Source organism: Anopheles ziemanni, chromosome 2, assembly GCF_943734765.1.
Source record: "Anopheles ziemanni chromosome 2, idAnoZiCoDA_A2_x.2, whole genome shotgun sequence".
NCBI classification, from domain to species: Eukaryota; Metazoa; Arthropoda; class Insecta; order Diptera; family Culicidae; genus Anopheles; species Anopheles ziemanni.
Window position 1 is genome coordinate 8745816 of NC_080705.1, and position 12267 is coordinate 8758082.

A 12267-nucleotide genomic window follows, 5' to 3' on the forward strand; every position below is an offset into this window, starting at 1 on the left:
CCTCCTCCGCTGCCGACTCCGCCGGAGATTTTTGGCCGAGAATTGTTCAGGACAGCAGTGTGTGCAAAACGTAGTAGTGGAAACGCTGAGTTTATGTCGCGCTTACAATTGTTGAATTGGAGTGTAAATATAAGAGCAAACATAAATACACCAAAAAACGTAAAAAAACAGGCGATTGATTTGGTTAATCGTACGGAAAGAATTTCTTCAAAGACAATTGGCGTTGACAAATTTTGTTATTCGAACAAGATCTTGCATTCTAATTAGTATATATACAAATATGCAGAATTTTAAAAGGCAACACAAGGAAAACGTGTTCTTGTTTTTCAGAAACGATTGTTATCCTGTTCCGCAACAGCTGTTACAAGATTTTCCTGCATGCGATATGCGCTGGTCAATCGCACAAGTTGCATGCAAGTTGTCGTCTTGTGAGGTTGACCAAAAAGTTTGGTCAAAAAGGCAATGAGTTGTATTTATTTTTTCTTTTAAAATAATTGTGAACTGAACTGATACGTACGATTATATAAATGCAAAATAACTATGGTCATAGTGTTAAAAAAAGATAATGCGTTATATGTTAATCCTGGGAGTTTATCTAATGCATGCTGACGTTATATTTAATGAATTTGTAACGGTTGTTTGAAATGTTGGATAATGGAATCAGAGGCGAAAAAAACCTCTTGAAATTCGAGGTCATTTACTTATACATATTATTAAAGTTGCACGTTTGCAACTAGCTCATTTGCTTTAGTTTATCTCCTTTCCAACCTCCAATATAAACGAACTGCACAAACAAATCTCGTGCTTGCTCTCATCGTCTTTGACCGCATGCGCATTTACGCACAGTAGATTAGGTTTCTTACAATTACACTCCCGAAGCGTCGGAACATTTCTGCCCCCGTTGAATCATCTGACCAGATCGGAGAGCAAAACATACAATTTCTTGCCCGATTGTCACACTATTTAATGCTGCTCGTTTGTTTACCCGTCGTGTTTGGCCAAATCTCTTGATGGTAATATTTTACAAAGATAAAAAATAAACAATCGTGGTGGTGGTGGTCACCAACATTTCAACGAAGGCCGGCAGACCGAAGGCATCCCCAAGGAATGCGAAAACATATGACGCTTTGGGATGTTCGCAAGTTTCTGACCTTTACAGCAAACTTTCGACCACTTTCTCGAGCGGGAAATCTCGAGTTTTTGCGCAGGTTTTAATCCAACGATTGTAAACACATGTTTTCTCGAAACGCCCACGAGAATCCACTACGAATCACGCGATCTTTCATTTTGATCCGCGAGAAACGAGTGAACAACAACGGTCGATCGTTTACCTTTTATCGCATCACTTGACAGTCCTTGCCAAAGGACACGGGTTAATTTTTCTCTCCCGCTTTTTCCGCAGACAGCCGCTTAAACGGTGACGAGACAAATGGGCTGAGAGACATCCCCGGAAAGAGAAATGGTGGTTGATAAGAGTTAAATCATGGCGCTTCCTTCGGGGGAGGCGCAGGAAACCGGATCACGGGGGGGTCGGAGGTGGAACGGCATTGGCATCGGTGGCGGGGGGCGGGGGGAGGTCCTAAAAATAATACCCAGAAACGAAATTCGGGGCGCAGTCGGGCCGCGATCGAAAATAGCGCACGCGAAACCGAACCACGGAACGAAGCGACCAGAAAACACGAGACGCTCGCACTGCAGGACACAATGGCGGACAAAAAGTGTGTAATACAGATATTTAATCCTTTCTGAGCCTTTTCGATCTAACTCAGAACTAAACTTTCTGATCTTTCGATTTTTGTACCGATTCCGGGATACTAACTTCTGGTGAGTTCTTCTTCCATAGAAAGCGATTATAGTTTTGGACCTTACAATTTTGTAGCTATTGACTGGATAATAAAAATAATTCATTAAAACTTAATGTGTAGGTACATGTTTTAAATTTGCCTTTTCCACACACAAATGTTGTTTAGTGTTAGTTCATCCTTTCCGAACTAAAGTTATCAGTTGAGTTTTAATTTTTCCAGAACCGTTCCATGTTTTCCAGCAATTTTATCGCACATAGTCAGCACGGTGGAAAAGTGGCTTATGTTAAAAACAATTATATTTGCAACGATTTATCGCCAACTAACATCCCACAGTGAGGTGGATCGGGCGGATCGGCTCTCGATCGGCTTCACCTGGGCCGATTCGGGACTGCTGGGGGACCGTCTTGCTGTTTCGTCCTGTGGCCGGCGGTAACAACGAGTGGACGGGTGAAAGGAGTCGTAAGGGGGCCACAAAATTCTTTAAATGTCTCTCCGCATCGGGCCGAGTCAGTTGTGAAAACGGTCGCAAAGAGAACGGTTGTGAATCTTGCGCGTAAGGATTGTGGCAAGTGGACACGGATAATTCCTTCGGGAAATTGGTGGAAATTTCGTGAAAGAAAGATAGTTTGTGAAAAGGTTCAAATAGGTGAAGAGAAGTGAATACCTGTGGGACGAAAAACACGGACAGTTTTCGATGGGTGAACCGGTGTCGTATAAGGTGCTCGAGTGCCCGGAGCTGGGCCGGTACGGGGTGGCCGCGAGGGATCTTAAGGCGGGTGACCGCCTCTTCACGGAGGTCCCCTTTGCGGTCGGACCGAAGCTCGACAGTCCTCCGCTTTGCCTCGAGTGCTGCTGCCCGGTGGACGGTGGCGAGGACGGTCCCCGGTGTCCCCGCTGTGGTTGGCCACTGTGCGAAGAGTGTGGGGCGGAGGGCGTCGAGTTGGAGTACCACCGGGCGGAGTGTGAGCTGTTCGCGGCGAGTCGCGTCCGTTTCCGGCCGGTCGATGATTCAACGGCCGGCTGCGTGCAGCTCGATTGCATCACGCCGCTTCGGGTGCTGCTGGCGCTGGAGGCGGACGGTGGGCGGGAGCGTTGGGAGCGGGAGATCGAACCGATGGAGTACCACGACGAGGCCCGCCGGGACAGCGCCAACTGGCGGGTGGACGAGAACAACATTGTGGCGTTTCTGCGGAACGCGTGCGGCCTGGCGGACCGGTTCTCGGCGGAGCTGATCCAGCGAGTGATCGGCATCCTGGACGTGAATGCGTTCGAGGGTCGCACCTGCAACGGGTACAGTGTGCGCGGGCTCTATCCACAGCTGGCCATCATGGCGCACAACTGTGTCCCGAACGTCGTACATTCAATCCACCCGAGCGAGGGTTTTAGGTGAGAGCCGTTGCTAATTCCGCTGGAACACTTTTCCACCTAAAATGAGAGTTTTAACAATCATTTATGATCTTACATATCTATATTAAACGTTTTGTAAAAAAATTGGCATTTACTATGGAACTTACTTAAATTAATTTGCTCGAAATTTATGGAAGATTTACTCTTTTTGCATTTGTTATTCAATAACATTTTTGAAAGCATTATGGATTGGGGCTAGCAAACTTTTTTCCAATACAACAGAACATTAAATCATGAACCGATAAACTTCTTTAGCTACAATAGAAACTAATAAAAATTTATAAAAATGTGTAGAAAATCATTTGTGTAGAAGACATTTTTGTTACAGACAATAGCGGTTTGTAATTCTAATGTAATTGAAAACATGTACGTCTAACATTTTTGTGTCTTCTCCAGAAGCAAAGATTATACTTGTAAAGGAACATAAAAGCTTCATTTTAGCCTGCTGTTAGTTTTATGTCGAAATAAAATATTACGAAGGAGGTAAAATATACATGAAGGATTAACGATGAAATTAAATAGAATAGTAAGCGATGAAACTTTTCGACAACATTAATCGAAAGTTTGATGAAAAGTTTGTGAATTGTTCTAAATTGGAAACCAATTTACTTGAGATGGGGTTACAGAAACTAATGGCAGGGAAAACGTCGGTAAAAATAAACATGATTGATGGGTAACTTACATAACCCATGTGCAGCCACATTGTTCAAAACGGAAGCCAAAAGTGCTGCTCCATCAGAATCGCGTGATCGAGGCCGCCACATTGTGGCCAACCCATCGCCTGCACATTCCTTCGATCGGGGAACGATCGAACCGATCGATTTTTCCGTTCCTACCACTAACCACAAAGTGCCACAATTTTCCACCAAAAACCCCCCAGCTTTCTCCCCCCGGTGGACGGGAGGCAACGGCGGGGCAACGAACCACTGGCAGCTAAACAGACACTTCAACACCCGCCACGATCGTTTACTACCCCACCCTCTCCTCCCGTGTGCTGTACCAGACCAGGGATAGGCTAAGACAAACCGGTGGACTTAAAAATAGATTTCCACCGCTTTCGGGAAAAACCACCAGCTCCACACCTGATCGCGGGGCGAACGGGGTCCCGGTGACTGTATGGGATTAAACCCCTCCCAAAGGGTGCAGGAGAGCGTTTGGGTGAAACGGGAAAAACGAGCTGATTCAACACCAGAAACGAACGATCTGTGCCAATTTGTGCCGGTGGCGCGTTCGTGCATGGTGCGTTTAACATCAACAAGCGAACCCGCGGCCCTCCCCCCCGCCGTGTGGTAAACGGTTTTCGCATCATTTCCTTTGCAAGCGGGACGCGGGATCAGGAATCCATTTTTCCGCTCACACCTGGTTTCAATTATGGAGATGGGATGCGTCAGGTTTCGCGTTGGTATTTGTTGGACGACGCCCGAAGGTTTACATTACGATCAAGTGCTGCGCAAACAATACGCGGAGAAAACTCAGGAGGAAACATCCTTCATTATCTAATCTTGAATCTCTTCCACTACATTTAGAAGACAGTGTTATCTAAAATTAATTAAAAAAGTGCTTGAAATTGTCTCTTGAAACAGGCTACAATTGCGTCCCTTCAACATTTAATTCTTTAACATCATTAGGTCAAATAGACAATTCGATCGGTTTGTCGATCAATTTGACGGAACGGATATTCTTAAACTAAAGAAAGATGAATACGACACAAAAAAAAGTTAAAGCTTGTTAACTTAGCTGTAGTAATAATTTCAAAGTTTATAAAACTAATCAAATCATCCTTAAAATTACTAGTACTAAATCTGTACACAATTCAACTTTCATCAAACATGTATGTTTTCTTCCATTTCCGAATCGTCCTTTAGACTGGAGGCACGTGTTGCGGTCGACGTTGCGGAGGGCGAGAAGCTTTACACGACCTACACCTACACGATGACCGGAACCGTCGCACGGCAATCCATTCTGGCCGCTAGCAAGTTCTTCACCTGCCGCTGCACCCGATGCCTCGATCCGACCGAGCTTGGCACACACTTTAGTACACTGCTGTGCAGCAAGTGTTCCGTGGGTTTTATTACCACGACAAATCCTTTAGGTAAGAATTGTGGAAACACCAACCGGAACTGATAAATTGCAAGGAATCTGCATTACACGGAGGTACTCTTTATTCCACAGATGAGAATGCAGAATGGAAATGCAACCAGTGTGCGTTCAAAACGTCCGGTGCGGCCGTTCAGAAGGCCGTCATGACGATGCACAATGAGATCGACGAGCTGGCCTGCCTCGAGTACGACGCCAGCAGGTTGGAGGCGTACGAACGGGTGTTCAAGAAGTTCCGCAGTGTGCTACATCCGCTTCACTTCATCAACACCTCCATCCGGCACAGCCTGATCGAGCTGTACGGTCGGATCCCCGGCTACGAGATGGCCGAGCTGCCGGACATTCTGCTCGAGCGCAAGGTTGAACTGTGTCGCGACATTCTACGCGTGCTGGACGTGTTTGAACCGGGTCGGACTCGAGCCCGCGCCATGGTCCTTTACGAGCTGCACGCCCCGCTGATAATGCTGGCTCAGTCGTCGTTTACACGCGGCGAAGATCGACGCGAGGGCCGTACGCTGAAGGAGCAGCTCGTCGAGGCCGCCCAGATACTGGAAGAGTGTGGGGGGATACTGGAGTGGGAGGATCCGACCACACCCGAGGGCATCCTGGCGAACGTGGCCCAACAATCCCTGCTACAGCTCCGCCAGAGCATAGTCACACTGGACTGACCCGTGAAGGGGTTCTCTCGATCGAATCGTTTTTTGTGATGTATTCTTATTAGCGCACGTCAGTTTGGTGTGTTTCCTTTCGAACGATCGTGATAAGATCGCTGCATCGATTTATGTACCGCGCACAATAGCTATCCACAACAACTTATTAAAGAGATTATTGTTTAGTGACTTAGAGGTTAAGTGTTTTAAAAGAGAACTGTTTAGGTTCCAACGACGAACAACATTACTGTATTCCTTCGTTTTCAAACGTTGCACTCGACGCAATCGATGTACAATAAAGAGTCTAATTCTAATGAACATTAACTCTAGCTCTTTGTTTGAAAGAATATGACCGTTAATTTTAAAAACATATTGTTCAGTAGAACTAGCCATCTTGGATAAATATGTGTTCAACGAAACTATTCCGATTGCATGCTGTGATCTGTATGTTTGTGAGAGTTTAAGCTTTCATCCTTTTAATATGAATTCAATTAAAAAATTATCATCGATTCAACGAAAGCATTCAAATTAGTTATTGTAACAATTACTTATCAACACTTTACCATTTCTTTCACTAGACCAATTACAAATCTGCCATTGTTTAGCTAAACATGTCATACTTTATGGCCTTAACAATATGTTGCTTCGTTTGCACAAAACCACTCACTGGGCATATTTTTAAAACAAAACCAAAACAATTGTTCCAACTACTGACAATAGTCAGTCGAATACTCGGTACCAGCCAAAGCTCCTGTGTAAGTTTGAAAATAAACTCAGTTCCGTTGGCGCCTTTTTGGTGTGCGCTATGGGGGGCATTCCAGGGCGTAATGCGCGCATACGCTCGAGGCAGCAGCAGTTGGTTGTTGTAGCAGTCGTAGGTTCACGCAGGCAAGTGCTGGTTAGAAGTTAAAAGAACTATTCCGCCACCTGGCTAACGCAGGGAGGAAACCACAGACAAACTCCCACCGCATTCTATGACTAGTTCCACGAGCTCACATTAAGTTTGACATCCGTACGAAGGAGCGTGGCCCCGGGAAGAAAGAATACTACCGACGGAGATATCCCGTCCACTGGGATGGCCTGGTGGTGGTGCAACTCTAGCTGAAGAAGTACACCGATTCGAGCACCTTGCGGAGGTCAAAGTCCCCTTTGTCAGGGCACTGCTGGAGGATACGGTTTAGCTTGCGCTTGGTAAGATCAATCACCGAACCGTCGTTGCTGATTTCACTGGAATAACATAAACGGGGGTTCGAAATTAGTCGGGTTAACACAAATCGCTAAGACCGTTGGAATTCTAAAAATAGTATCACATGTAAACTTACTTCTCATCGTAGCTGTATTTTTGGACCAAAAATTTGGACAAATCCTCCAGAATGGGCTCGGAATGCAGCGCGACGAACTGTTCTCTGCAAATCTAAATAAAAAACATATTGTAAAAAGATGACGACGCTTTTTGATGACCATTTGTCTTACCTTGTTCATCGTCGGCACTGTGCAGGCATGCGTCCAGTAGCAATCGTGCACGGAAATGAACGTCAAACCGGCCCGCTCGCAGTACAGCGACGTCAGCATCATGTGGCTCGAGTCGAGCGAGTGGACAAAATTGGGCGGAAATGCGTTCTTTTGCTTCATGATGTTCGGCTTCTCGTACGAGTCCATCGAGAAGTGCTCGGGCAGCTGGACGGACTTGCTGTTGGCGGTGGGCCGATCCGAGCGGTTGTACGGCTGCACCACCGGGAGTCCCAGCGGCGTCACCCACTCGACGTTCTGGGCACAAACGGCCGATATCAACCGGGCGCAATCGGTGAACCAGTCCTGGATTTCCTTCGCCGAGGTGAACATTTCGCTGAGCGCATCGAACGTTTTCACGGTCAGATAGCTCGAGGCGGGCCACACCCAATCCTTCGGGAACTCATCGATGTACTCGAGCTGACGGGCGATCTGCTTGCGGGCACCGTAGCGCGTCACGCCATACACGGTCGTCATTACCGTCTGTTTGATAACCTTTCGTCGGATGAACCCGTCCAGTATGGCAGCCACCTTGACGTTGTTCTGCGCGTCTCGGGCACGGTTTTCCTCGACCAGAGCTGCGACCGCACTGTAAACGTCCTGTGGAACGTCGGCCGGAGCGAGGTTGACGCTGATGGCACCGGGAGTGTCACGTCCAAGGGCCGCGTAGTGCTGCAGTCCATTGCAGGAACCATCCTGATGGATTGGGAAACCACTTTCGAATTCTACAAAAACACGACGAAAGGGAATGAAGGGTGAATGCGATTAGAAAAGAAATAAAATCAGGAGATCATGCAAAAAAGGAGGCAAATATTCATCGAAGTATGCTTTGATAATAAAAGTTGTTCCAAGTTTATAACAAAAAAAGTAAACAAGTTAGCAGGAAATTGTTTTCGTGAGCAAAATTGTAATACCGATGCTTTTACTCACTTTCCGGATCCGGACAGCAATGCACCTTCGCGATCTCCATGCAGCACGCCAGCGTTTGCCACGGTTCATCCGACTTGCTCCACCACATCCGTCCGGTGAGTGGCCGATCGGCCGAGTCCAGAATGTCGTCCATGATTTCATCCGCGTACCGTAACCGCTCGTCCACCGATTCCCGCTTCTTCAGCCCGGTCAAATTGATGCAGTGTAGCTTCAGCCACCGGAATCCGTCCGGTCCGAGGGGTTTCTTCTGATGAAACACCAGCAGACAGCGGGCCAGATCGTGCCCCAGGTGGTTCAGATGGGGCGGAATCGGATACACTCGTCCTCGGAAGTCGATGTTTTGCGGTAACCAGAATACCTTGTCCCGAAAGTGACTTGCCAACGAGAGCCGGTACAGTGCGTCACACCACAGGCTGTACATATCGCCCTGTCTTCGCCGGTGGTAGAGTCGCTGCCGGAGCAGGTTGTACTTTTCGTAGCCACTCATCTCGCTCTTTGGAGTTGTATCTTGAATCGGGGGAAGGGACGAAGGTGGTTCCGGTACGTCCAGCTTCGCGTTTCCTCCGTTGTTGAACACTTCAACGATCACGTCCAATATTGAGCCGTTCACAACCCACGGTATGCTGGCGAGCTGATTTAGCGAATCGAGCGTCGGATACATGTCATGCGGGTCCGCCTCGTCGATCCGCTCCTTCTGCTGGTGTGCCTGCTGGGGCAGACGTATGAGATCCGACTCGGCCAGTATGTAGCCTCCGTTGCGTGGCGTGCTCCAGGGTTGCGGTGGACACAGCATCGGCACCAGGTTAACGTCGAACTTGAGCGTGTCCGGTTGCGACTTTCGGTACAGTTTCATCAGCACCGGGTGGGGCTTGATCTGCCCCTTGGCCATCTTAGCCTCGTATCGGAAGAGAGTATAGAAGGCGGGTACCAGCTTCACCTTTCGGTTCGTCCGGTTGGTTGCGTTGACGTTGATTTTCAAATCACACTTCAGGATATTGTAGAGGAACTTTCCCACCCCAATGACGGCTGCCTTTGGCCAGGCAACGCTTTGGATGTCCATGCTTGGGCCGGTGTTGCGCGTTTCGTGCACGAGTCGCTGCCAGAGCTGTCGCGGGTTGTCGCTGGTGTTGCCTTCGGCCAGAGCCGACGCGTACCGATCGTAGATATCACAAGTTTTGTCCAGCACACCGTTCATTCGCTTCTGCTCGACGTGGTAGCGCGACTCGACCTTCCGGCCCAGCTCACGGTAGAGGTGCGTTATCACAAAGCTAAACGTGTCTGAGCCCTCCAGTAGCAGCTGAACCTCGTCTAGGAGTATTTCGGTGAATTGCGGCACCGAGAGAGCCTTCAGGTAGGGGAAAAGGTTTATCGTGCGAGAGGATTTGGTTTCGGTGACTGCTTTCAACGTGTTAAAGTCTCGATGGAAGGCCATAGTGATCTGTTTCGACCATACTTTCTTCAGATCGTCCAGTTCTTTGCGCTGGAAAATTTCAAAATTATATTATTTCAAAAGACAAATAACAAAACTAATTCGAGAAAGTGGGAAACAATAATTCAATCTCAGTGTTAGCTATACTTACGTATTGTATAACTTGCGCCGTTGGTACCGGGAACTTTTCAATACTCTTCACCGTCAGATAACCGCCCAATTCCAGCTCCACCTGTTGGCGCACCATCTCTTCTAGCTGCTTCTTCTTGAATCCCGCTTTTGGTATCATTATCTCCGATCCTGGACACGGTGCATCATTGGCAGTTGATTCCGCGGCGATCGGTAAAACATGCTCGTTCAGTGCGTTTACCAGATGATTGTTATAGGTGAGGCTTGGTTCCTTGTAAACGGGCGTAAAATCCGGTGTTAGACGACGTAACAGTGCCAGCACCACGTCGCGCTGATCGTGCGTAAACTTGCTCCGGTCCATCAGGTCGTTCATCGTGAATCCGTTTGCCGTTGCTTCCTCGAGATGAAGTTTGGCTTGATTTAATACCTCCTCGGTCGGGTCCAACCGCCCAAGGCACTCAAGTATACCGGCGTACGTCTGTGCGGTCGGGGTAATGTGATCTTCGCGCAATATACGCATGATGTCCCGAACCCGAGCAAAGCTCCCTTTGGCGGCGTACGCGTGTATCAGCTGGTTGTACGTCCCAATGTCGAATTCCTTTCGTTTGCGTTTGTGCCGGTAGTTGAGCGTCGTCGCGTACGCCCGATTAACCATGCCCGTCGTGATACACATGTCCAAGTAGGCGTTCAGTGTCATCTGGAAGCTACGCTGGCGGGCGAGACTTTCAATCTCGGACGTTTTGTAGTATTTCGAGGAAAACTTTTTACCCTTACTTACACCACCAATTTGGAGGGGGTAGTTCTTTCCCGTTCCACCGCTACCGTGATGTGTCTTTTTCAAGCTTTTCGTGCTCGTCGAAGCAACAGTAGAGGAGAGAATGTCCGGCTCTTCAAACGCTAGCTCTGCCTCCTCCGGCAGTTCGGCTACTTCCGACTCGAGCAGCGCTGCTTCTTCCTCCAGTATCGGATCCAACTCATCGTGTGCCGTCAACTCGACACGCATTTGACGCTTTTGCTGAATCTCCTTCAGCACTCCAACGCTCTCGATGATCTCCGACAGCACGTCGGGTGATATGTCGGTTTCCTTCATCTCCCCACCGATATAGATGACCGGAGTTTCTTCGAAGTTCCAGTGCGACATGTCTGATGGCAACTTAAAGGCTTCACTACTGCTTCTAGTGAGCGGCAGCTCTCCGGCAGCAACGGCAGGGTGAGGCAGAAGCCGAGTGCTGCTCGTCGAACAACCTTCGATAGTGATCTGGTCGTGTATGAAGTTGGCTAGCTTTTTCGCTTTTAGCTTCTGTACGGTAGTTTTCGTTTCCTTTGTCTCGCCATCTTTCACTGAAGGAAGAAAAGTTTGCATTATTTAATCAGAGCAGATGGAATGGTTCAACCTAGCCTTACCCGCCAGTAGTTCGGTAAATTTGCTTCCGTATGATTTTTTACGTTTATTTTTCTTACTGGCTAAAGCTGATGTGAACTCCGCGTATGGTGTAGTCGAGTGGACTCGTTTAATATTCACCGATCCATTTTCTGGAACGAAAGGACACCGAAAATGCCGGTAAAAACACGTTTGTTTACATTTCGCCAGTCGGCACACTTTTGTTTTGATTATGTAAACGCCATCGGAAGGCAGTGGGGTGGTGGGGTTAACTGTCAAAATCCCCTATTGCATACTGGTGCAAGGAAAAAGCAAAACGCAATATCGCGCAAGCACATGGTTTCTGTGATGCAATCATCCGATGGATTCGTGATGGATATTAGGCATGTTCTTAAATTAATCCACCACCGGCCGGGGGCATTCGTACTCCCCCTACCTCTGATCGCAAGTAAATCTTTCACCAAATCGCGATTACATAAATGAGACACTTTTCGGCGCGGGCAGAAGGTGATACTGCTGTCGGAATCTACACGCACGATGCTGCCCTTGTGGGCGAGCACTTTGTTCTTGCTTTGCGATAAACTTCGCAAGTTAAGCATACGAAACATTTTTACTAGCTACACAGCACAGACACATGTGAGATGATTGATTTTGTCCAAACTAAAAGCACACCGTTTCCAAGAGCAGGCACAAACTGCAGGTGCACACCAACTGTCAGAGGAGTTGTCAATTGCAGCAAAATATTTACCTTTTGACCAAGGTTGTTTGGTACTAAGTTACTAGTTGAAATAACAGTTGAAATAATAAGTTACATAACTTTTTACTCGGTAAGTCGATTTTTACAAACAAAGGTCGTTCCACAAGAAACAAGTTTCTCGAGAAATAATTATTCGTATTTCATAGTTTTTTCGAAATAAATAACTGTTCGCC

General features: G+C 47.5%; 2 protein-coding genes across 2 annotated transcripts; one reads left to right on the forward strand and one right to left on the reverse strand.

The window, feature by feature from the left end:
- Positions 1 to 2499: 2499 nt before the first annotated feature.
- Positions 2500 to 5977, forward strand: LOC131281717 (SET domain-containing protein SmydA-8). The gene is made up of 3 exons (XM_058311064.1): positions 2500 to 3191; positions 5078 to 5304; positions 5385 to 5977. Exons 1-3 carry the CDS (start codon positions 2500 to 2502, stop codon positions 5975 to 5977), a joined length of 1512 nt encoding a protein of 503 aa, XP_058167047.1.
- Positions 5978 to 6562: 585 nt separating this feature from the next.
- On the reverse strand, positions 6563 to 11945 carry LOC131283008 (DNA-directed RNA polymerase, mitochondrial). Its single transcript, XM_058312565.1, has 7 exons — positions 11774 to 11945; positions 11361 to 11489; positions 9979 to 11297; positions 8399 to 9878; positions 7433 to 8193; positions 7282 to 7373; positions 6563 to 7186 (listed from the first exon to the last, which is right to left on the reverse strand). Exons 1-7 carry the CDS (start codon positions 11943 to 11945, stop codon positions 7057 to 7059), a joined length of 4083 nt encoding a protein of 1360 aa, XP_058168548.1. The 3' UTR covers positions 6563 to 7056.
- Positions 11946 to 12267: the final 322 nt, after the last annotated feature.

Excerpts from the sequence above, each read along its gene's own strand:
- LOC131281717 (XM_058311064.1), top strand. The coding sequence starts at position 2,500 with ATGGGTGAACCGGTGTCGTATAAGGTGCTCGAGTGCCCGGAGCTGGGC. Across the intron at positions 3,192-5,077 it reads CACCCGAGCGAGGGTTTTAG|ACTGGAGGCACGTGTTGCGG; the intron begins GTGAGAGCCGTT and ends ATCGTCCTTTAG. Across the intron at positions 5,305-5,384 it reads TACCACGACAAATCCTTTAG|ATGAGAATGCAGAATGGAAA; the intron begins GTAAGAATTGTG and ends TTTATTCCACAG.
- LOC131283008 (XM_058312565.1), bottom strand. The coding sequence starts at position 11,945 with ATGTTTCGTATGCTTAACTTGCGAAGTTTATCGCAAAGCAAGAACAAA. Across the intron at positions 11,490-11,773 it reads AGATTTACTTGCGATCAGAG|AAAATGGATCGGTGAATATT; the intron begins GTAGGGGGAGTA and ends CTTTCGTTCCAG. Across the intron at positions 9,879-9,978 it reads CGGCGCAAGTTATACAATAC|CGCAAAGAACTGGACGATCT; the intron begins GTAAGTATAGCT and ends GAAATTTTCCAG.